We start from the raw sequence: 25,735 nt of genomic DNA, 5'->3' as shown, positions 1-25,735 counted from the left end.
CAAGTCATGTTTTTCTAGGCAGATTCTGGCACCAGCCAGCCTGCCCGCCCAAGTTTGTATCTTAGCTCTGCCTCGTACCAGCAGTGTGAATTGGGCTCAAGTCGTTTAACTTAATCTCTCTGAATTTCAGTTTGCTCATCTATAAAACGGGGATAATAGTATTTTGTAAAGGTTAAATAAGTTAATATATAGGTAAATCTTTTAATACAGTACAAGGCATATTGTAAGGGCTAAGTGTTCACTGTTATCACTGCTACCATACACTGTGTAGACAGACCATAGTTCTCAGAAGCAAGCTAGCAAAGCTTGAGCCCTGGACAGGGCTCAGGGCCCAGGCCTATTCCTGCCTCCCAAGGAGGCTCTAGGTTCTCAGGGGACCTTGGTTCCCCTCTGCAGATGACTGTTATCCCTTCTTCCTCCTTTCCCCGCTATACACTCCAGGCCACCAATACTCAACAAATGTTTGGTAGCAGCCCAGTGGTTTTCAGGAGGGAGAAATTAAAATTCAGAGGGGCTTGGGGACTAAGAGGAAACCCACGCTGAAGTGCTTTCAGTCGGAGCCCAGTCGCGGAGCCCCGCCTCCCCTCTCTATTGTACCTCTTCCTCCATGCTGCCGCCAGCATCCTGAGTGATCTCCAAGAGCTGCCTCCAGGAGTAAACAGCAGAGACCGGGTGGGAGTGCAGGGATGGGGCATCTGAAGCCCCAGTGGTGATGACCTAGGTGCCGCCAGCCCGCTGAGGTGCAGTGAGAGGGAAAACATGGGCTCTACTCCCTCACCCCACGTAGCTTCTGCTCCAAATAATGAAGCTCCAGTTTCCTCCCTGATGAGTTTTGGTGCTGACACCAAAAGGAAACACCATGAACCTGGTACGACCCTGCCATGCCCAGAGCTCAAGCTTCGGAGGCATTACTGAGAGTGGGAGAGAGCCTTGCTTGGGCCTGAGTGAGGCCCAGGGCAAGGAACCCCTCCTCTGCTCTGCCCTTCTGATTCTCCTCAGCTAATTTTTTCAAGTTCGCATAATGCCAGTAGTCACCTGTATCACCAGTGGGCCTTCTCAGATGCAAGACTTAAAGCCAGTAATTCTTAGACCAGTCTCCTGGTTTTTGTGAGCACCAGATCCTCGTGTGGAGCCTAGATGATAAACTACTTAACAGAGGACCTTTAAGGGGCTCAAACGTGGTAACAGAGCTCATTCTGCACTAGTGCTCTGTCCAGATGGCGCCTCATCACCTTGGACTGCAGCGCTTGGTTTATGTAGAGGTCTCCTCCTCTCTCCTTGTGTCTCACAGGCCACTACCACGCTTCATTCATCTGGCACATGACAGGCATTCACGGAGTTAAACGCAACTGACCCTCAGGTCAGGTCTGGTCTACACGTGTTTTATTTTGCCTGCAGAGTATGTACATTTTTTATTTGTTGCAATCACATTTCATACAAAAATCTGGATTCCCCAGATTCTCTGGACAATTTTGAAGATGGGGCATTAGGGTCCATCTTCAGCACCTAGGACAGGCTGCCCCATTTAGATAGATGCTGTCCACTCTGCCTGTCCCCATCACTCCCTCCTCTCCCACGGGAATTGCTTCGGCTTCCCTCATTGATTTGACCTCCCTGGTCCCTGTAGACAGTGGAGTTAGCAGCTCCTGTTGGTGACTTAGGCAGGAATGGAAGGGAAGGTCTCCATCGGCCCCACCAAAACCAGTTGTCAATACATGCCTGTGGCAAAGGCAGCATCTGAGGCTTGCCAGGCAAACAGCAGCTAGAAGGTGCCTCTGGAGAGGCCCTTGGTCAGCAGGGATTCTAGACAACCCAGCTAGTTCATGGTAGTCAACAGCACGGATGTGTGGTTGATTAGGCTGCATTCAATCCTTTTTCTAGTCCATTCTCTCTGGTGAAAAACAGGCGAGGGTATGCCATTTGTGCAAGAAGAAGGGGGAAAGGTAGGCAGTTGGCTTCACCGAACCATTATCAGACATCAAGGAAAAGGCTTCTTGGCCTTCCCATCCAAGCATTCTAATCATGATCACCAGGAAAGCGGCCAAGACACCCAACAATATAAAGAAAGGGGTGGTGGGGGTGGCAGCAGGTCATTCCAGGCTGAGGCTAGGGTATGCACAAGGATGGAGGTGCAGGCCACTGGGGTCTAGGAAGGTCCTAAGGATGGGGCAGGAGGACAGCTGGAGAGGTGACAGATGCCACGTTAAGAGAGTAAGCTGTGTGAGAAACCAGGGAGTGAGGATGCAGGGGAACAATTCATGGCTTGAGGCTTGTGCTTGGAGAAAGACAATTCACTTTAATAGTGATTCCCAAGATTGAGAGGCACCATCACTTACCCTCATTTTTTTTTTCTTTTTTTTGAGATGGAATCTCGCTCTGTTGCCCAGGCTGGAGTGCAGTGGTGCAATCTCGGCTCACTGCAACCTCCGCCTCCTGGGTTCAAGCGATTCTCCTGCCTCAGCCTCCTGAGTAGCTTGGATTACAGGCGCCTGCCACCATGCCCAGCTAATTTTTGTATTTTTAGTAGAGACAAGGTTTCACCATGTTGGCCAGGCTGGTCTGGAACTCCTGACCTTAAGTGATCCACTCACCTTGACCTCACAAAGTGCTGGGATTACAGGTGTGAGCCACCACGCCTAGCCTAGGATTTTTTAAATTAGATTTTTCTCCCAGAACATCAGTGTAAGAAAACAAGTTATATATGAAATGTATGAAATAGAGCTGGTCTGGTGATGAGGCTCGCAGGGGCTCTGGGCAATCTTCAGTGTCTTCTTTACGGAGGTCCTCAGCGTCGGAGCGGCATAGGTCGGAGACCACTGATCTCAAGTAGGACTACATTTTAGAAAGCAGAACAAGCTGCCCCAAGATGGAGTTCCTTTTGCCTAAGAAGCCAAGTGCTCCTATAGAGATGAACAATTCCACTTCCTGTTGCCACATTTTGAACTATTTATTGAATGAGGCAGTCAAAGACAGAAGGGGAAACAACACAGAATCCATGCTCTGCTACTGGGGTTTTGCTTTTTTCTTCGTCTTGGCAACTTCTCAAACTATTTGGAGGTTATTTCACCACAAAGGAACATGGACTTTAAAGTCCCTGGACAACTTCACAATGACGATAAAAAATAATAATTAAAAAAATAACAAATTGTAGAACTAGGATTATTTATATGTAAATTTCCCTCCCCTCCCCCCATTACGTACAGAAAAGAACATATAAAGAACATTAGATAGTTTTATATAAAACAAGCAAATACAAGAATCTGAAACTTCTCTCAAAGGTTGAGCAAGACATGGAGAATCTTTTAATGTCGCATTAAAAAAACACATTAAATACACGATCACACACATGGGGAGAGCTGGGAGGAGGGAGGAGGAGCTGTTCCTGTACTCAAGGAGCAGAGATTTGACCTGTCGAAAAGTCAGGTGAATTCAGCCACGGGAGACTCAGGGCTTGCAGCTGAGAAAGACAGAGTTAACGGTTATCAAGAACACCCAGTCAGTCAACACCTCCGAAGAGGCAAGCTGCTCCCAGCCTGGGCCACCAGGCTGCATCCAGGAATACGGGCCTCCAGGAGTCCCTTCTGAAGCAGGGCCTGACCCAGGAACACAGCAAACACCCTCAGCCGTTTTCTGTGGCCAGGTGTCCCTTCTTCCCTTCCGTGTACCGACCAGGCCCAACCAAGCTTAGCTTCCAAGATCACACGAGATCGTGGGCGTTCAGGGTGCTGTGGCCGCAGACCAGGTGTCCCTTCCTGTTCGTTCCAGCGCCTCCTCTGTGAAGCTACAGACAGCTAGAGAAAACTGCTCCCACAGGTGTATCCTGGTCTAGGAAGATTTTCCTTTCCTTCCTTTCCCTTCCAACCCCTCCAGCCCCCTTCCCATCCTCTCCCCTACCATGCACGCACACACACAAGCACACTTACACGCACGCACTCCTCAAACCCCTAATACTTCTGTTACCTTCAGTTCATATATACGAGCAATTCAGGACTGACCTTAAAACCAGAGCAACATTTTAATAGTCATGAGATCAAGAAGGATTCCTGGGAAGGAGAGGAGATGGGAGGCTGAGGCCCGGGAGCTTTCGAGACATTCATCTGCCTGTGGCAAGGTCAGCACCTGGGCCAGCCCGAGGAGCGTCTCAGCTGGCAGACCACGCAGCCCCTGGACCTTGCAAACACATCTCTGACCCACCCCATGCTGGAGCCTCTTTCCTCAGGTGAGTCCAGCAGGGAGAGTTCTGTGTGGCCACTGGGAGGCAGCTTTGGTGAAGGGCATGGTCACCTCTGCCTGAGTTTGTCAGTAGCTCAACGCATGACCCTGGTATGAACAAAAAACTGGGTGACTGTGTCTGGCCACGTACCTACCACCCACTAAACTGGGTGGATTATTGTTTCCACAGCTCACCTTGATTTCATACAGATAATTCCATGCAGGTTTCATACATATATATATATGTATATATATACTTTATATATATGTAAATGTGTATGTCCATATGTACACATATACATATATTCACACTCACACATACACACACATAAGTATACACACACATTTCCGCAGAAAGAAGTCCTGCCACAATTTGACTTTTTTGGGACAGTGAAATTGACAACGCAGTTTCTTACTCCACCAATCCCAGAAAATCAAGAGTGGTGCTTTAAAAAATGCAATTCCAAAATCCGCTGCCTTTCTTCCTTTTAAAAAAAAAAAGGTTAACAAAACTTTTCTTCCAAAGTCGAGAGACTTAATTCCATTTGATTGCACCTCTGCAAACGTGTAAAAAATTTTGAAGTAGACTAGAAAACGATGCCATAATATGGCTGTATGTCACTGTTCCAATGTCACCACCTCCACAGCTTGGCCGTCCATGGTGACTGCGCTGTCTGATATCCTGGTGGTCACAGGAGCCATGGCCACCTGCACTGGTCCGTTGCCCTGGGCGAGGCTGGTCACCACAGTCTGGTACATGCTCACAGGGATCTGGACCAGGCCTGGAGAGACAAAGAGAAGACCGTTAGTGGGGCTCGGGCTCAAGTTCCCGGATGCTGGCTCAACGGGGGCACCCAGCATTTGAGGTATTGTGGTCACCAACCCCAAGTGATCACATACCCATGGCCCAGGCACAAAGACATCTCTTTCCTACCCATTAAAATTTTTTTCATTAATTTTTAAGATTTATAATTGATATATAATAACTATTCATGTTTATGGGGTACAATGTGATGTTTCAATGCATGTATACATTGTAGAATAATCAAATCGAGATAATTACCATATTAATCTCTTTAAAGATTTATCTTTCATTGTGGTGACAACATTCAAAATCTAGCTGTCTTGAAATATAGACCTCATTGTTACTCACTACAGTCACCCTACTGTGTAACTGAACACCAGAACTTTTATTCTTCCTTTGCACCTGCTGGCCAACCTCTCCTGCCCCCGTCCCCAACCATTCCCCAGACTCTGGTAACTATTATTCTACTCTCTACTTCTATGAAATCAACTTTTTTCCATTTTAACTTTTATTTTTTATTTTTATTTTTTAAAGAGACAGGGTCTGGCTCTGTAGCCTAGGCTGGAGGACAGTGGCGTGACCACAGGTCACTGCAGCCTCGAACTCCTGGATTCAAGTGATCATCTCACCTCGGTCTCCTGAGTAGCTGGAACCACAGGCATGTGCCACCATGCCTGGCTAATATAATTTTTTTTTTTGAGATGGAGTCTTGCTATGTTGCCCAGGCTGGTCTTGAACTCGTGGCCTCAAGCGATCCTCCCATCTTGGCCTCCTGAATAGCTGGGATTATAGGCGCGAACCACCAAGCCTGGCCATTTTAATTTTTTAAAAACAGACTTATCAGGAAAGAAAAGTTTGGAGGAATTGTGGAAACATGCCTTAGGGTAGGGCCTCCCCAGCTTGCCATGAGAGGGCCCTGCCTGCCTCCGCATCTGGGAAGTACAGGCCTGTCAGGTGTGAAATGTCCCCAGCCTGTCTTCTCCCTCTCAGAAAAGGCCACCATTACTTTACTTTGATATTTGGCTACACTGCCTTTTTCAACCCTCTTTCTGCCTATGCTCAAGTCTCTCTCAGCCTGAAAAGAAAAAAACTTGTCCCTCTCCTATCCTATCTTCTGGCCACTGCTTCATCTATGTGCCTTCCTTCATAGTCAAGCGTATTTATTAATTTATTTATTTTTAAAGCCTAGGTCACTTGTTTCCTGAGTGTTAGATTTCACACACCAGTAAAATGCAAAACACATTTTGGTGTCAACTTAAAAAAAAAAAAAGACCCCATCTACTCCCTAATATCACTATTATTTCAGAGTAGAAAGGATGGCTTAAAGGAAGAAGCACATAACCTCCATAAAGGTAGTCCGGCCTAAAAAGGGAAAGCTGATAACTTAATATATTAAAAAAAAGGATTCCCAGTAAGTAAAGCAGTAACTAATCTATACATCAATCTCTCTTCCTTCTGAAACTACAATTACAGTGAATGAGGAAAAAAGGATATAAATGAGGGATGTCAGCATTTTTTGGAAGATGCAAAGCAAATGTGAAATGGTTCTAATTTATCAGAGAAGTGGAAGGGGCAACTCCTATGCTTACACAGGGCTCAGGACATAGAGGCCTAGCTACTGCAGAAAGAGATGAGGCCAAAAATGAGAATGAGTGGGAAGTTTGAATTTAATTGATTAGACCAACCCCAACATCTAGACCTAAAGACCTTTGCTCAGTGGGGCCTCTGAGGTTCACCCACTGTATTGAAAAACTGACCCAGAGAGGCCCCTTTTAGTTCTTTTTGACATTTAAATCATAGGCTACTTTGATGAAGATAAAATTAATTTAAAAAAGGCTTGTCAAAATATTTTCTAATGCAAAAAATCAAATATAAGATTTTCTTTTCCAATGTTAAATTGTATGTAACTGTTTTCTAGGAGCAAGTTCTGCCAGTTTAGGGATAAGGGGTAAGCATTCGACGATGCAATGAGACTTCATGAAGTGAGACTTGCTGTTCGGGTGACAGATCACTAGAAACCCTGGCTCCTCTGGTGTGCCCTCACACAAATGGAAGACGTGGCCAGTCGCCCCCACACTTGCAATGCAGGCCTGAGAGGAGAAGAGAGACCAGCCTCCATGTGCACATGGGCATGGGGGAAAGCAGGCTGAAGGGCCAGGCCTTGGCCTACAAAACTGTGGGCTTCAATTTCTTTCAATTAAACCTTTGCAAATGGCTCTTAACTATCTTTAATCAGTCCCTCTTTCAGTTCACCCCTTCCCAGTCACTCAAATTATCTTTATTATTATTTAAAAAAATTTTTTAAAATAGTGACAAGGTCTCACTATGTTGCCCAGGTTGGTCTCAAACTCCTGAGCTCAAGTGATCCTCCTGCCTCAGCTTTCCAAAGTGCTAGGATTGCAGGCATGAGCCACCACAACCAGCCAAATTATCTTTCCATAATGTGTTACTCCCCTCATCTCAAACATTTAAATTCCATGGTTTTAAAAAGGTTTCCAAAGCTTATAATAAAGCTCAAATGATTTAGCATGGTCTTCAAGGCCTCTCATGATTTGCCCTGGTCCATCTTTCCAGTCTCATCTCCCTCACTCTCTCACAGGTGCCCTGTGCTCTAGGTGCCCCCCACCCCCAGACTACTCTCAGTTCCCCCAATCTATCAGCCACACTCTTTTGGGCCTTTGCTCAGGTTATTCATGAGATAGACTTACCCCCCACTTCTTCCCTTTACACTGGGGTCAGTTTTCCCTCCTTGTGGAACCTGCCCCATCCCAGCCTCTTCAATGCTGGAGCAGCCTCCTCTGGATTCTCAGGAGGCCCAGGGACAGCCATGGATAAGCCAGCTGGGCCAGTTGATGCATGTCTGCAACAGGCCTTCCCACTTGACAGAGGGTTCTTTCAAGATCAGGCCTGGCTCTGTCTTATTTCATGTTCCTCACAGTATGAAGTATAAAGTGCGCCACAAGTTGCTATCAGCATAGCCTCAAGGGCCATGTACTGCTGGCCTCAACCAGTGTGCAGCTGGGCCCTCTCCCCAGCGTCTAGATTCAAGGCATGGGCCTGAGTATATATATGTGAAGACCGTACAACCTCGTTAGTCCCCTGCCTCCTCCCAGTGTATCATGATCATGCTCTCCTCTGGTCAAACAGGCAAAGTTAACGAAATCACCCAAAATGCCCAGTGGCAAAGCCAAGACACCTGTGTACTCCTCCAGGGAACCCACGTGCTGGCAAGTAGCAAGCAAAACCAGAAGCAAAGGTCAGCTTCATTTCACTGCTCTTGCCTCTGGGCTCCATTCAGTTCCAAAAGCTCCAGGCTTGGGGAACCAGTCCCCTGCTGTGCAAACACAGTGACTACAGTGTGCAGGGAGATCTTTTCTAACTGAGCAACCATCTGGGTTAGGGCTGGTGTGAACAGAAACTAAAAGAATTGTCAAAGTTGAATTTCTTTCACCCTGGCTGTGATGTGTTTGGGTTTCCTGTGATGTGGGCCCATGCCCAGTTGGTGAAATAGTTTTTATAGTATCACGGAAGATTGTCCCCAGAATAAAATGAAGCAAGGTTCTAATGTAAAAATCTATCTATTGGCTGATACTGCCATCATCAGAATGATCTTCTGAATATCTGACCTGATCTTGCTGTTCTCCTTCACAGTTCTTCAGTGGTTTCTGGTGGCTCACGGGATATCAAGTCCAAACCCCTTTGCAGGTATTTAAACTCTTCACGTCGGCCACTGTTGTTCAGTTAAGCCTGGTTATCCACTAATCCCCACTCACTTCACACGCCAGCCAGATGAACTACTTGATTGAGGTTCTCCAAGCACACACCTCCATGCCTTCTGCCTGGAGGGGGCTCCTCCCCTTCCTCCGAGAGCTAGCCCCAGCCTCTCTCCTCCCCATCTTGGGTCCTCTTCTCCGATGCTCCTCCTCGGCTCTCTGTACAGGCTCCTTGGAGGCAGTGGCCTCATTCATCCTCACTGCTTGCATGTCTTGTCCCCGAGGAGACTGTAGATTCCTTAAGGGAGGGATTAAGTCTCCATCTTTGAGTGGCTAGCAGTCAGCAGGTGCTGGAATGTTTTCTACTACCATGAATGAAACCTGGCTTCTAAGATTTAACATGTGTCCCTTCTAGGGACTGCGTGATTAAGGTGGGTGAGCCTTAGGGTGATGAGGCTGTTTTGGAACAAGAGCTTCCAGCCAAGAAAAAAAGCAACTTAAAAAATACTACATTCGGCCGGGCGCAGTGGCTCAAGCCTATAATCCCAGCACTTTGGGAGGCCAAGACGGGCGGATCACGAGGTCAGGAGATCGAGACCATCCTGGCTAATACGGTGAAACCCGGTCTCCACTAAAAAATACAAAAAACTAGCCGGGCGAGGTGGCGGGCGCCTGTAGTCCCAGCTACTCAGGAGGCTGAGGCAGGAGAATGGTGTGAACCCGGGAGGCGGAGCTTGCAGTGAGCTGAGATCCGGCCACTGCACTCCAGCCTGGGAGACAGAGCGAGACTCCGTCTCAAAAAAAAAAAAAAAAACTACATTCAAGACTCATCCAAATAAAGCTGGTTTTGAAAGATTCCATCTTCTGTACTCCACCCCAGACAGGGAAGAAGCACATTTGGCCACACCTGGGTGAGGAAATGGTCCCTACCCAAAGCTCCCAGGGATGAGTAACTGGTGAGGACAGCCACACACCTTAGAAGCCCAAGAGAGGGAGGCCATAATGGGAGTCATTTCATAAACTTGCATGCCTTGGAACCCCAATTCCGCTATTTTCTACATAGTTTCTGTCTACTGCCACCTTAAATAAATGCATGACCATCCCACTGTAGGGATTTTAAGACCTCTCTCTCTCTCACACAGCCATTTTGACATGGGATTAGATTAAATCGCCTCAGTGTCTCTGACCTAGCAGCCTTCATGTCCCTGGCAAGGGAAAGGGGGAGGGGCTGGAGGCCTGGAAGCCCAGCGTGCACTAAGTCGGGCAGCTGCCCTTGGAAGAGAGATGATTAAATGCTGAGGTACAGTAATCAGGCTGGGACTGTCCCCGCATCTGCTCAGCCTGCCCCTGATTAGCCCTAATCTAGAGGCGCATGTTAATCCAAGCTTGTATTCTGGGTCATTTCGATTGATTAAGCAACAGGAAGCCCTTCGTGTTCTACTTTAAGGGGTGGAAGCACTCCTTTTTCTTTCTCACAGGGCCCCTGTAGAGTCCTGGTATTGAGACCCTTGGCCTCAGTACAGCCCCTTTCCAAGCCCTCTCACCCCCGCTGCATGTCACTTGACTTCTGCTGAGACCCTCGAGAAGTCACAGGGCAGGGCTCCTTCCCTTTCACGAGTCAGAGCCAGAACCACGGGGCTCATCATAAAGGCACATACTTCTAACATCCTGAAGATTTTAGTATTTCAGAGCTACACACAACCTTAGAGTTCACTCAGTTTAGTAAATACAACCCGTCTTTTTTTTTTGAACTCAAAAGTAAACATAAAAATTTTATTAAAAAAAAAAACCCTCGGCCGGGCGCAGTGGCTCAAGCCTGTAATCCCAGCACTTTGGGAGGCCGAGACGGGCGGATCACGAGGTCAGGAGATCGAGACCATCCTGGCTAACACGGTGAAACCCCGTCTCTACTAAAAAATACAAAAGAAAAACTAGCCGGGCGAGGTGTCGGGCGCCTGTAGCCCCAGCTACTCAGGAGGCTGAGGCAGGAGAATGGCGGGAACCCGGGGGGCAGAGCTTGCAGTGAGCCGAGATCGTGCCACTGCACTCCAGCCTGGGTGACAGAGTGAGACTCTGTCTCAAAAAAAAAAAAAAAAAACCCTCAACACAGATCAAAGGAGGGCTGATTTTGTTCCCCAAACGACTGAGTTGATGGTAAAGTCAGGGGCCCAGGCGTTTGATTTGGGAGTTTTTCCATATATTAGAATGTCCTTAACACTTAACACCAGGGCCAGGAAGGACCCAGAAGGGAGAGGACTGTCCTCTTTGGGCCCCTGCTGTTTTCTTCTCAAGCTTCATAGTAAAGTTTATAGAATTGGTCAAAATGGAAAAAAGGTCAAAGGTCGGACTCGGAAAGTTCAGGTGCCAACACAAAGATTTCCTCATCAAACAGCAGTCAAACCCAAATCTCTGGAAGAACTGGCTGCAGGACCACATTTCCCTGTCAAGGACAATCAGGGCTGACATGGCTCTATTTTTTTTTTTTTTTTAATGAATATCATTCTTGAGCCAAAATGGGGAAACATGCTTTTCCCAAGTCTCCACTCTTCCCAAATGCAATAACATTCTTCTAGTTGCTCAGGCCAAAAGCTCTGAAGTCATCCTTGACCTCACATTCAACCCACCAGCTGATTCTCTCCCTTCAAATACAGACCCCAAATTCAACACTTTTCCTCCTGCCTCCCTGGATAAACACTACCATCTCTTGCCTTCCTTTGTAATCACCCTACTTTAGCACTTGCCAGAGGGATCTTTTAAAACTTCCATACAAAGTGATGCCTCTGAAATCACATTACATGGGTGGCAGATTATGACATCTACTCATAAGCCTGGCCTTGCACGCTGCAAAACAAGGGGCCATGAGGTTTTACAGTGGTCTCTGATGGTGGCACCAGGGGAGCACTGTGGTAGACCATGGGCGCCAATGAGACTTGCTTTAAAGGTTAGGGTCACAGCCTTGCACACTCTGGATTTATCATTCATGAGCCAATCTACTCTCTTCCAGCACTCTCCTGGGGCAATGAGTTTCATCACTTGGCTATTTGTAATGGAATTTACACACATACACATATGTGCATGTATATGTGGAATTGGAATTTATTTATTTTATTTGAGGGAATTTATTTTTCCCAAGGCTAACTTCTTTCAGTATTCAGTATTATTGGATGAATAAGTATATATATCATGGTTAACATCTTAAAATATTGTTTGGCAAAAGCAATCCCATAAAAAAATTACTTTGCTTTCTCCGATCAGGAAAATAAAGTCCAAATAGCTAATAGTTGAAGGAGATTACGTAGCCTTTCCCGCAAGCACTGTACTCTACCCCCTCATTACAATCACATGTGTCCCCTGGATGCCATGTGAACTTCCTCAGGCAGGTCCCTCTGTCTGGAATTAGGCCCTGCCAGTCTCAGGCCAGTTCTTCTGGCAGTTTCCACATGGTTCATGGGGTTGCCTCTGAGGGGACAGCCTACTTGGTTTCTCCCTCCTGTGACTTTATTGCCGCCAGTATTCATTTGGCCCAGGTATGTGCTGACCTGTTCCCAAGGAGTTGCTGCTTTTCTTTTTATAAATCTGCATGCTTGCATTGTTGGCAGGACTGGTTTTTTTTTTTTTTTTTTTTGAGACGGAGTCTTGCTCTGTTGCCCAGGCTGGAGTGCAGTGGCATGATCTCAACTCACTGCAACCTCTGCTTCCCAGGTTCAAGAGATTCTCCTGCCTCAGCCTCCTGAGTAGCTGGGATTACAGCTGTGCACCACCATGCCTGGCTAATTTTGTATTTTAGTAGAGGTGGGGTTTCACCATGTTGGTCAGGCTGGTCTCGAACTCCTGACCTGGTGATTCACCTGCCTTGGCCTCCCAAAGTGCTGGGATTATAGGCGTGAGCCACTGCGCCCAGCCGAGGACTGTCTTTTAATGCTGAGCAACTTGAACACAGTAGGTGCTCAATAATTGAATATGATATAAAAATGAATCATTGATCATACTCTTCATGATTTTCAGAACCCTCCACAGACTGAAAAGCTTTAACGCCTTTTACTGTGATCCAGAATGAAGTCGAATTTTCTCCACAACCACATTCTCATGGTGCTGTAGATCAGGTGCATTTTATGTGAGAAAAAGTAGGCTGTTTGTTTCCATTAAAGGCTTCGCAGTCAGAAAGACCTATATCTGAATCTTGGTTCTGCTGTTCAATGGCTTATGAGCCTGTTTCCTCATATGTAAAATGGTGATCACTCATCTTACAGGGCTGCTGAACTAGATGGGATGACACATTAAAATCTATTACAGTGCTTGGCACATAGTAGGTATATAATAAACGCCACTGCTTTTGAAAGATGACTCTGAGTACGAAGTTTGATGAAGTCTGGCTGGGGTCACAGATGTTAGACTAAAGCTCTCGGGAAACAGAAAGAAAAACAGAGACAACACAGGTCTCCTTTCAGCAGTGATTTTCTCCTGCCAGGAAGCACATCATTCGCCAAAGGCCTTCAAAGATGTAAAGATTAAAGATAAAAGCCATGAAATCAGGGCAGATGGACTGGCAGGCGGCTTCCCTTCTGAAACACAGCGGTGGTCAGAACTGGCACTGCACATGACGTAGATGAAGCACTTGCTAATCGAGTGCATTTGTCAATAAGCAACCAGGCGAAACCACTCCTCAATATTAAGAATGTGAAAAATACGATCAGGGCAGTATGATGTGATGTCATCACCCTGATACGTTTCTGAAGTCCTCTAGAAACTAACAGGCTTTAGCCTAGCAGAGCACAGGACTGCAGGGCTGTCGAAGTTATCCAGCACCATAGCAGGCCCTCCTCCCCTCACCCCACGACAAGATAGAGCAGGACAGACAGCCTGAGGAAGAATGGGCCTTTCATTTGCCCTCACAGTCTGGGAAACCTTTGGGAATTGTTGTTTGCTGTAACTGAATCTTTCAGCCCGAAGGCCTTCCAAGTTGGTCATGGAAATATCTTTAGTTGGTAGAAAAATATTGATGGCTGTTCAGAGAAAAAGAGAGAGCTAAACAAATAATAAACATGACAGTTGGTGGAAGAGAAGTAATTCTTAAAACCCAAAGGAAAATTTACATTATGTAATGTCTTCTTTAGTTTATGAACATGAACGCTAACTATGTACATCGAGGAAATACTGGCCCAAATGGGAACCGGGACCATGATTAGAAAGGAGGGAATACATGAGTAAGAAATGAAATTACAGATTATATTGCTTGAGTTTTTAAGGAGCCAGCAAGGGTATCTATAGGTGTTTCTAGGGGTGACAGGCAGGAAGGAAGTCCTTTAAAAATCTTCCATTTACAGGCCTGGAAAAATATTTACATCAGTGGCTGACGTCTAAGGAAAGCCACTATATGAAGAAAAACAGGCATGGTATGTGCCAGTATAGAAGTGGAAGAAGATAACAGGAAATCAGTCAAGAAGCTCGTCTAGCAGGCAGACATCAGTTAGGCTGAGAATACCAAGGACTAGAAGGAAAGAGGACATATGTAGGGCAAGAAGAGGAAGGTCATGAAGAGAACGTCAATATCAAACAAAATGGAGGTCCAAGTAACCTCATGATAGTAGGGCAAGCGGGGAAGAGAAAAAGCATTTCTTTCCCAGTGGTTCTGTTTCTGTTCTATTAGCTCCTTCTGGGACATTTAATTTCCCTTTTCCGCGTTTCCTAAGTCCAAGGCTTTTGGGTACATTTGGAGGATTTATGGATTAAAATATGTCTTACATCTGGCAAATAAGGAATATTCTCATGAAGCCAAGAGCAGCCTCACAGGTGCCTTGGTGCACAGGGTGCTTTTCAGCACCCAGTGTTTTCATCTGTCTTGCTGGACCATCTCAAGACTCAGAGAAACTGCTTTCTGGAATAACATTCAAAGGAGTGACTCTGGTTGAGACCGGGTCACTCTATCTTTTGCCTGATTTTGCAGACCACCAGGAAGCTTTTCATGCCCCGCATCCCACAGGCCAAATATTAAAACTGAATTCATTTTTACTTTATTAGTAAATATATCTCAAAACCTATTTTGGAGATATAATATCATGATTGCCTTTTGAAATTACTAGAGATGCCCAGGAGCATTATGAAATCAGGGTTCTGTGTTTCAGTATTCAGAACCACCATGGTTTATTATCTTGAAAATTGAGCTCCCAATGTGGGGATGAACAAGCTAACTGCAAGGCCTGTTGACCCTGCCAAGAAGGCTTTAAACTGAAGACGGCAGGAGAGAAAGCATTCTGCTAGAGCTTGTGGAATATGCATGTGCTCTGGAGCAGCGGTCCTGAGCATTTTTGGCACCACGGACTAGTTTCGTGGAAGACAATATTTCCATGGATGGGGGGTTTGAAGGAGATGGTTTGGGGATGAAACTGTTTCACCTCAGATCATCAATTCACAATAGGGTTCGTGCTCCTATGAGGATCTGATGCCGCTGCCGATCTGACAGGTGGAGCTCAGGTGGTGATGCTCGCTCACCTGCACCCACTTCCTGTGGTGCCAGGGGTTGGGGACCCCTGCTCTGGAGGACATCTGATCTGACTACAGAGAAGGGCAAGGGGTACCCAGTAAATTCCCAGAAGAAATCACTAGGAAGAAGGGTGGGAACAACACTCAGGTTGAGGTGTGTGTGCCAGAGGATAGAGATGCAGAGTGCACCAATATTTTAAAATGGAAAGTGGAACCCAGATGACAAAGAGAAGAAGAAGAAGGTCACCGGGAGCCTGCAACAGTCAGGTGCAGAAATGAACAGCAGGTCCAATCAGGAGTTACTCAGAGTTAGGAAGGGAGATTTGTTTATTTTTCTGTTATTATTTTCAAACTTTTTCTTTTTTTTTTCAAACTTTTTATGATGGAAAATGTCAAATAGGTACCAGGAGAGGGAGGAATACAGCGAACTCCCGTGTGCCTGTCATCCAGCCCCTGCCTCTTCTATCTGAGCAGGGATACACTGAGGCAAGGAAGCTTCCAAAGATGTGCTCGTGACTTTTCATCCCCTCACTCAGCATAATCTGTAGAGCACCATTTAGGAAAAGCCACAGAAAACTAAAACTTTTAAGAGCACATAAAGGGCAGAATTACATTTGCTCTGGGCAGTGAGACACCTGAAAAAAGCAGATCAGTAAGTGGAAATAGACAGTAATGGGGCTTTAGAGTCAGATGGAGAGAAATCTATCCCAATAAACTTCATCAAATTTCTCTCCTGCTTTTCCTGTCTGAACTGTACTTAGCATAGCCAAATTGTTAATGGGGACAAGTTCTTTATAAATAAAGAATCCCAACTAGAGGTGGGAGGATCACTTGAGGCCAGGAGTTCGAAGCTGTAGTGCGCCATCATCGTGTCTGGGAACAGCCACTGCACTCCAGTCTGGGCAATGTAGTAAGACCCTGTCTCTTAAAAAAAAAAAGAATTCCAGCTAATCAATGCAAAGGAAACATTTAACACTAGAAAAATCCAATAATCAATGGTTACTAAAACGATCAGGTGACCGAGTGAGGGGACTGCACAGAAGAGGAATCCCACCATCCATGTAGGAAGCAGCGCCTGGAATGACAGCCTCACAGTGAATCTATCCTCTAGCTGCTTCCTTCTTTCCCCAAAGATGAACCCACCTGTGGCTTTGTCAGTCAGGATCCACTTGCGACCTGCACGATCTGCCATAAAGAGGCCTGACAATAACACAGAACTGTTAAAAAAAAAAAAAAAAAAGCACCGGGCAAGATGGGCCACCAGCCCCGCTGCGGCGCTGCAGCTTCCCATGCACATCCGGTGCAGGGTGCACAGCCTCGCTCCTTCCACCCGTGAGGAAAGCCTTCGGCAAGCATGCCAGCACCAAGTGCTAATGTGCACTTAGACCACCAGATTTTAGTTCAGCTGAAGGGAGAGGGGGTAATTTCCCTCATATTTCCCCCTCGCCATTGGAATTTGTGATGTAATTTTCTTGTAGCACTTACCTTCCTAATTATGTCTTCTTTAAGCTAATATGAAAACTAATTTGTATTCCCTAAGTACCCAGCAGCTGGGTCGGGGGCGGAGGAGATGGTCCAGGCTTATACTGGCTCGCTCAGAGAAATTGCCCAAGGATTTAAAATGTGTCACGAGTAATCTGCATGACAGATAATCTGTAGGTAACAAGTAAGAGTTGACTATATTCACATTTGCAAAACCAACAGGCCACTTCTGTATCTTAGGACCACTATGAGGATAAATAACATCATGCTTACATGACTTAAGTTCTTGAGAAAAAAGACACGGTCTAAATTTGAAGTAGTGTTGTTATTTTACATGGGCTTTCTCCAGGAGTCAAAGCAACTGTGCAGTAGCTACTAGACACAGACAAATGGAAGAAGCAAGATTAAAGGCCCTGTCCTTGGTCCCAGGAGTTGCTGGAAATGGAAAGTGTTGGCAGCCCAGCGTTCCACGCCCAGCAGCATTGTCCACACAATGCACAATTCGTTTGCACACTCTTGGCTCAAGTGTTCACATGCCCTCTTGTTTTAATAAGATGCTCCGTTTAATGAGAAAAGGACTGTCTGGTCCAACAGCAGGGCTGTGAAAGCTTAATTAGGAGAAGGCCAAGGAGAAGGTCAGCTGAAAGTGGACATTTCTAAAATTAAATTCCCTTCTCATTTGTATGATTCAGGTTTAAAAAAAAAAAAAAAAAAAACAAGGGGTAGAGGTGGGAAAAGGACATGAAATCCTTGGAGGAAAAATTACAAAAAGCTGAACAAGAACACAGTCTAGGTAACATGGCTGGAAGGAGTTGTTCCAGAAACATTCAGGCAAATTTCATTTTTTCTTTCCAACAAGACTGCACTAGAAACTCCCAGGCTTCCTTAAGCAGTCGAGGCATTTCAAGAGGTTCAGACCAACCTCAAACAGTGCAGTCCACTAGAGCTTCCTGTGATGATGGGCACGTTCTGTTTGAGTGCTGTCCAACACGGTGGCTAGAGCGCTTGAAATGTGGCCAGCATGACTGAGGAACTTATTTTAAAATTTTATTCTGTTTTAAACAGTTTAAATAGCCAGAGTACAGCTCTAAAACCTTTCCAGAGCTTCCAGTGTGCCAACTCCATATCATAAACGTGCCTCCGACAGACACATACACTCACACTGTGTAACACTCTAAGGGTTGCCTTTGTTGAAATGGAAACTCAATCTAAATTGGATGCTTTGTATTTACCTAAAATATAGTTTTCTGGCATTTCCCTTATTTAAATTACAGGTTCTTTCCTTTACTGCCATACCTCATCAACTTATTTTAACACCCTCCAGCCCCCTAGGACTCTGCATGAGAAACTATCAGCATGTGAAAGCAATGCAGTGTAGATGCACGTTACAGTGCTGCAGGAATACGGAGAGGCTGGGCTGGGCGGAGTCAGAAGACTGCTGGACGCCTCTCTAGCAAGCCAATCTGATAGCATGGTCTTTGTAGTCTCCCTCACAGCAGTGTCTCAGTTTCCATATTTAGACTCCTTCAATGATTCTCAGATTCAATTGCTAGGCTTTATGATGGCAAAGTTTTTTTTTTTTTTTTTTTTTTTTTTAATCAATTTCACTTCGAAAATCCCATTTAGGCTCTGAAAATCTCTAAATTGGGGCCTTTCTAATAATGAAGATTTGGTGTAATTATAATGTCACAGGCAATTGTGCTGACAAAGCAAAACCAGTATGTCTCCTTGCCAGGCCTTTGCTCTCAGTCTGACCAACAGGAGGAGAAAAGAGGCTTTGTCAGGAGCAGATGTGTACTGGGAGGCCCCAGGAAAGCAGATCTGTTGAATGAAGCAGGTGCCACTTAGACATTCACTTCACTGACTCCAACCACAACCTCCCCTTCATTTGATATCCTGCTCTTGGCAGGAGGATGGAGAAAGAGCATCGCACAAAGAGGAAGCATGTTTGTCCTGTTCAGATTACTGCTTCTGCCAGGCTGCTGCTGCTGCTGGGTTCTGCACATTTGCTCTTTATTAAGCAAATGTTAGAGCTGGGTGCTGGCAAGTGAATCCCTGTATTTACACAGGTAACCTGAGAGGCAGAGGGCCCCAAACCATCCTGGCTGTGAGGGACAAGCTATTAGAGTTAATAACAGGACACTGACATTCCTTCAAAATCCTAATGGAAGTATAAATAAAAGAGGAAAGTCCCCTTTACCCAATAACCTGAAAACTTTATTCTATAAGAATTTTCCTGTTCTGATATTCTGATTCCTGTGTGAACGGTGATTAATGCCCTTTTTACATGCTCAATTGAAATGACTCCAATTAAACTTGTCCGATTACGGCTCTGGATTTGGTATGCCAGAAAAAAAAAAATTCCTTTACAGAATAGTGCTCACAATGACAGGCACAAGATTCAGTCTTGGTTTATAAGGAGCTGGAATAATCTAAGACCAAAATCTGCCTTTACATACAAAGACTCGGAAAGATCTGCGGACCTAAAGGGAAGGAGAATGAGACAAAGAAGCATGTAACTTGGCCTTGAGGACACCGCGGATGGAGAGGAGACCACAGTCAGTGGCATCCATCTGCCAGATGGCAGGGACCTTCTTGGGAATCTGTCCGGCAGCCCTGACCTGAGTTGTCTGCTCAGAATGTCCCTGGCTCAGATTGCTGTTCTGTTCATAGGATGGTGTGCTGGCTCATCGAGTTCCCCAAGCTGAGAATACCCAAGACAGGCAGACCAAAGAGTACATGAATTACGGAACTGAAGTACAGAAAAGCAGAGTACATGAAGGTATGCCAATGGGGCTTGACAACATGTGCTAATTCCCTGTGGGGCCCTGACACATTGACTGGAGGCACCCAGTCTTTCACATGAAAAGTATCTAAAAGCTGTATCTGAAGGACATGGTCATGGCTTAGATGAACACTAAGAATAGAGACTGCCAGCTAGTGGCCTATCATCTCATTGTGAAGGCCCTCTATGTCCACTTTTGATCTGCAGTCTTTAAGCCTTCAAATAGTAGAGCCTAGGTTAGCAGTTCCTGGCATACAAATGATGAATGCCTGAGGCTACCCCAGTTTATAATGGTAGAGAGAGAATGACACATCCCCTCTGGATGTGCAGACTACACAAGGAACCTAAACCTGCAAAGAGGAACAGGAGATACTCTCATGAGGCAGTGCTGGTCTTTCTGGAGGTGTCCACAGCTCAGCATCTCTGCAGGAGGCAAAGAAAAGCACCAAAGAACCCTGGCAACTGGAAATCCCTCCAGCTATGGGGGTTATGCCTGAGGAGCGACAGGAAAGCCCTAGTAATTCTAGAAAACAGAATCTCAGTATGCCTGAAGGATACGATGGACTTCCACCAGGAACACAGGATTCCTGAAGTAGGGATCCTTGTGGGAGATTCACTACCACCTCTCTGCAAATGAAGACTCACTGGCCCCGGCCCTAAGCATGTGTGTCAGAAGTACTAAGAGTGAACCTCCGAAGGTTACTTCCCTTCCCATTCAGTGTGAGTGATTAATCATTATAATGGTAATAATCGTAACAGCAGTTGCAGCAGTGGTAGTCAACAGTTACTGCGTGCCTCGGATGCCCCAGCCGGTAAAGAGAGTAGGATTATAGTCTCTGCTACCCCTCAAATTAGTGCCATCAATACATCTCCCAGGATGGGGGAGACTGGGGAGTCAGGAAAACTGCTACCTCTTCCCGAGAGCTATTTTGGAAGGCACATTGGACTTCAGGAGGTCATTATGAAGACAGGGAGGGAGGACACATTTTAGAAGTGAAGAATCACCACTGAGCTGTCCCTTCCCCTCCTCAACACCATGAAAAGGTTGGGTGAGAAACACACATGGGGCAGAGAACTGTACCCCTCTTTGAGTGTCTAGAATCAAGAGCCCCAGTGAACATCTCTGTGCTCCCATTTCTCAGCAGCAGCTCTGTTTCACTGTGAAATCTGGAATTCATCCAATAGTCATGGCTCCTGTCAGCCTTGTGACCATCAGGCTTTGGATATTTAATCTTTTGGCGGGCTACTGTAAATCCATTAGAGCACCTGGCTGCAGATACCTGTAGCCTAGAAGAGAAACTTGCACTTGTGAAGAATCCAAGTGGAAATATGCGCGTGGCCTGAGTCATGAATAAACTCACTAGGAAGTGAGTCTCAGTGTCGCCACTGTCTCCGGTCTCAGGTTTTCCTGCTTGGACTCTGCAGTGCTTAAAAATAGATCAGTTCTCCTTGCAACCCTCCTACCCTGCTGTTTACTGGCTATGGATTACTGCAGTCACATGGGTAGATTTTTTTTTTTTTTTTTTTTTTTTTAAAAGCAAAGCCATGCTGTTTATGAGCTGAGGAGGTCACTGGAAGACAAGGCTCATCAAGTATTCGTGTTGTCCTCCCCTGTGCAGAGGGGGCATAACTTGCCAGAAGAGCGCAGTGTTATTGATACAGCCCTTAGATCAGCACTACCCAATAGAACTGTCTTCAGTGATGGACATGTTCTGTATCTGCACAGTCCATTAATGTGGCTACTAGGTACATGTGCCTGTTTACATTTAAATGTGAATAAATTATAATTAAATAAAAAATTCAGTATCTCAGGGCGTATGTGGCTATTCAGCACTTGAAATAGATTGTGACTAATAACTACCTTTAACAATTTATTTCATTTTAATTAACTTGCATTGAAATTCAAATAGCCACATGTAGCTAATAGCTATCCTACTGGACAGTACAGATTTAGATGTTAGGTTTTGGTATCATGTTTTTATTTGCCTCTGCTAAGATTTACCATGACTCTTTGACTTCTGAAGTCAGTAAAACATACCTGCCACCATTCCTTAAAACAATCCTGCAAAGGAGTCACCACACCAAGTACTAGCATAACTAGATGAATAATGAAGACCATGATTTTCATTTGTATTATGCCTTCTTTACTTTCTAGGTTGGATAAGCTGGCAAGAGGGAGTAAAAGGGAAGAAGGGAGTTTTGTTGGGCAGTACAAAGAGTACTGGAGATCTGGTATGATTTCCAGTCTTACTATTTAATAGCTGACAGATCCTGGGCAAGTCCTGGCTTTAGCTGCCCCTGAACAGGGCTTAGAAGATCTGTTCTACTCAGTTTACTGGGCGAAGGTAGAATAATGCAGACATTGCTTAGCCATTTGCAAGGAGATGATGGTGGCAGTGGTGGTGGTTGTAGTAGTAGTAAAACAACAAAATGAAAGAATGGACAACGAAAAGAAAAAGATGAAGACCCTAAATAATTACACTCAATGCGTATAGCCAAAAGGCAAAATTAGAACCAACTGAAATGGTTATTTTCCTGGTATGACATCTACCAACATGTTTCCCAGAATGAAAACGATTCATCTTAGAGAAAAGTTAGCTGAGTTAAATGGGAAAAGTCCCTGTCTGCAAAGAAAGACTATTTCCCAGGGGGGCGTGTGGAAGACCCTAAGAGACACTGCTGTCCCAAGGTGCTGCACCACACACACTATTCAGTTCCCAGGCACAGCCGCCAGCTCCCAGCTCAGCTGGAGCCGCAGGCCATGCTCGCATACTGCCCTCACTCCTCTTCATTTTGATCCACAGCTCACAGCTCTCCTTATAAGAAGGAATCTTTTCAGGTCTATTTAAAAAAGACCTATGATTCCAGAGGAGAAACAGTTGTAATACACAGGAATCTTCATTTGCTTTTTCTTACAGAACAGACGATGCCTCAGCGCGGTCTGAGACCAGCACCCTAGTGTCTTCGTTTTCTCTCAAGTCACTCTATCAACAAGGGGGTGGGAGGAAAGGACCATTTACGTTACAGGAGGGCAGCCTAAAAATCCATAGCTACCAGCTGTGCTGCTCTTTGGGGACCTTGAAGATGAGAGGCTTGTATGCTGGGACTCACAGCTCACACAAAAAACAGTTGCTTAGGGGTTGCCTGCTACAAATCCTAAGGCACTGAGCTTACCATCTTTGGATGAAAGCTACAAATGGTATCACAGTGTCATAGAACACAACAGTACTTTTAAGGCTATTATGCTATGGTGACTGAAAATGCACTCTTACACTAGGACTATTTAACACATTTATTTAAACTTTAATTAAAATAATGAGGCAAAAAGTGATTTAGTACACACTGGAATGGCACATCAGCAACCTTTTTGGGGAAAACAATACAGTTCCTAAATTAATTTAACATTTACATCTCAATGGACTCTTGTGAGAACAAGCCCGTATGCTGATGTGTCCAGGGAACGAGGAGCACAGAAAAAGGTGGAAGGAGAGACGTGTTTTACAGCCCAACATGCGGAGGATTGGCACCGTCCCTCTCACTTGTAAAGAGCTGGAACAGAGGGACATGCAGTAAGTAAAAATGGATGATGGTGGTGACAAAGAGGAAAAAATGGCAAAAGCCAGCTTTTGTGATGGAGGTGAAATACAATGCAGCTGTTGAGATTTGAAGACAGATTGTGCCATTTTAGGAGTAAAAAGGCCACACTCATGACTGCAAACTATGTACAGAAGAGAAGAGCAGCCCCAGACGAAGGCACATGATAGAGCCTTTAAACAATGTCACCTTGTATTTTCTTCAGTCAAGATTATAGAAAGGGCTTCTGCTCTATTCCCATTTTTACAAGATCTACCTCTGCAACATACATCTTCAACTGCGTAAGGCAAGCATTCAGGTCTGTCTTAAAGACAGGAAAGCAGCGTCCTATATAGGTGTACTGTGCACTCTAAACATATGTGAGGAACGATGGAGAAAGAAATTGATAGCCGACAGCTAAAGAATTTTATATTTAGTGATGCATCCCTGTGCCAGGGCACTATAGCCTCAAGAACAGGAATTCATCTTGTTTAATGCTCACAACTTCCTTCTGAGTACAGAACTATCATTATCCTAATTTTTATAGCTAAGGCTTAGAGAGGTTAATTTGCTTGCCTAAGATTACAGAGCTTGTTACAGGTTCAGCTTTTAGGGTATCCAGCTCTGTGGGACCTCCCCTCTCCCTTGCTCCTCCTTTTATTCTCAGTGCCATACCAGGTATCTTCAAAGTTAAATGATCCTCACCACCACCTTCTGTAGTAGAAGTTCTTAATCTTTTTTTGTGGGCTGGAGATGAAGGGGGTGGGGGCGGGAGTGGGAATGCCTCTGGTCTAGTTACACATTCAATCAAAGCTATAGATACCCTCCCTGCTGCTAGCAGAGGCAAAGAAAAAAAAAGGCGATACCAAAAAAAAAAAAAAAAAACAACCTTTGTATAGAATTTCTCAGGGTCCATAGACCCCAGGTTAAGAATATCTTATTGGGCTGGGTGTGGTGGCTCATGCCTGAAATCCCAGCACTTTGGGAGCCCAGATCATTTGAGGTCAGGAGTTCAAGACCAGCCTGGCCAACATGGTGAAACCCTGTCTCTACCAAAAATACAAAAAATTAGCTGAGTGTGGTGGTGCATGCCTCTCAGGAGGACATGTTCTGTATCTGCACAGTCCATTAACGTGGCTACTAGGTACATGTGCCTGTTTACATTTAAATGTGAATAAATTATAATTAAATTAAAAATTCAGTATCTCAGGGCGTATGTGGCTATTCAGCACTTGAAATATGATTGTGACTAATAACTACCTTTAACATTTTATTTCATTTTAATTAACTTGCATTGAAATTCAAATAGTCACATGACGAGACAGTGGGAAAAAAAATCCTATGGTTCTTATAATACACATAAAGTTGGTTTTCATGGGAAATTAAAACATGTGTTGCCTCCTTTGGCTCTAGCTGGGTTTGCTCTAGCTGGGTTTACCACTTTTATAATCAGTACAGAACAGGCTTTACAGCCATCCTGTCTCACTTGGGAGGCCTTGCAGAATAGAAATCTCTCATGCAAGGACCTCACCCAAGAATCCTGCTTTCTTGTCTGAACTTCTTGTTGGTCCTCACCCATCTTCTCTCTTACCCCTCTTGTTAAAAAGATTTAACTTTTAAGAAAGTATTCTAATGAGCATAGTTGAGATTAAATTCTGCTGGGAAAACATACGTATTTTCAGAAGTTTTTAATAAGGTCAAAGAAAACAGGGATGTGAAAAGGTGAAGATTGTTTAGTGTAAAGAGAAGATAGAATGTTTTTCCCTAAAGAAACTTCTATACTGACTTAACTTGGTAGTTAGAATGCATAATAAAATGTACGTTTGTTTTACAGTAGCACAGTAAGGCAGAGTGGGGTCTTATAGTTTTATTATTTATTTACTTATTTTATTATTATTATTGTTATTTTTTTAGATGGATTCTCACTCTGTCACCCAGGCTGGAGTGCAGTGGCGCAATCTCGGCTCACTGCAAGCTCCACCTTCCGGGTTCACGCCATTCTCCTGCCTCAGCTTCCCGAGTAGCTGGGACTGTAGGTGCCCGCCACCACAACCAGCTAATTTTTTGTATTTGTTAGTAGAGACGGGGTTTCGCCGTGTTAGCCAGCCTAACACGGATCATGAGCCTGACCTCATGATCCGCCTGCCTCCGCCTCCCAAAGTGCTGGGATTACAGGCGTGAGCCACCGTGCCCGGCAGTCTTATAGTTTCAGATAATGTTATGTTGAAGTCTTAAGGTGGAACCTCAGCAGCAAGACTGTTGCCAGGACCAGCGCAGAACGTGGGACATGCTACCCTGAAGATACATGCGAAGGGCTGCTTCTTCTCTAAGTGTAATGACAATGCCTTGTCATTAACTTATTTTGATTTTAATTTAATTTAATTTTTATTTATTATTTATTTATTTTTTTATTTACTAGGGAGTCTCACTCTGTCAGCCTGGCTGGAGTGCAGTGGCACAATCTTGGCTCACTGCGAACTCTGCCTCCCGGGTTCAAGCGATTCTCCTGCCTCAACCTCCTGAGTAGCCGGGACTATAGGTGCATGCCACCACGCCTGGCTAAATTTTGTATTTTTAGTAGATTGGCCAGGCTGGTCTCGAACTCTGGACCTTGTGATCCGCCCACCTCGGCATCCCAAAGTGCTGGGATTACAGGCGTGAGCCACCGCGCCCGGCAGCTTTAAT

General features: G+C 45.2%; 1 protein-coding gene across 1 annotated transcript in view; it reads right to left on the bottom strand.

Moving 5' to 3' along the window:
- Positions 1–2,922: 2,922 nt before the first annotated feature.
- NRF1 (nuclear respiratory factor 1) overlaps positions 2,923–25,735 on the bottom strand; it is a 156,135-nt gene continuing 133,322 nt past the window's right edge. The window contains exons 10-11 of the mRNA XM_017875098.1: positions 16,354–16,410; positions 2,923–4,994 (exon numbers count right to left, since the gene is read on the bottom strand). Coding sequence (XP_017730587.1) covers positions 4,831–4,994; positions 16,354–16,410 — 221 coding nt within the window. The 3' untranslated portion in view covers positions 2,923–4,830. The remainder of the gene's footprint in view (positions 4,995–16,353; positions 16,411–25,735) is intronic.

This window comes from Rhinopithecus bieti, unplaced genomic scaffold (assembly GCF_001698545.2).
Source record: "Rhinopithecus bieti isolate Rb0 unplaced genomic scaffold, ASM169854v2 scaffold_8783, whole genome shotgun sequence".
Classification (NCBI taxonomy): Eukaryota; Metazoa; Chordata; class Mammalia; order Primates; family Cercopithecidae; genus Rhinopithecus; species Rhinopithecus bieti.
The sequence above is the reverse complement of the archived record's forward strand: the minus strand, read 5'-3'. Positions and strand labels throughout refer to the sequence as shown.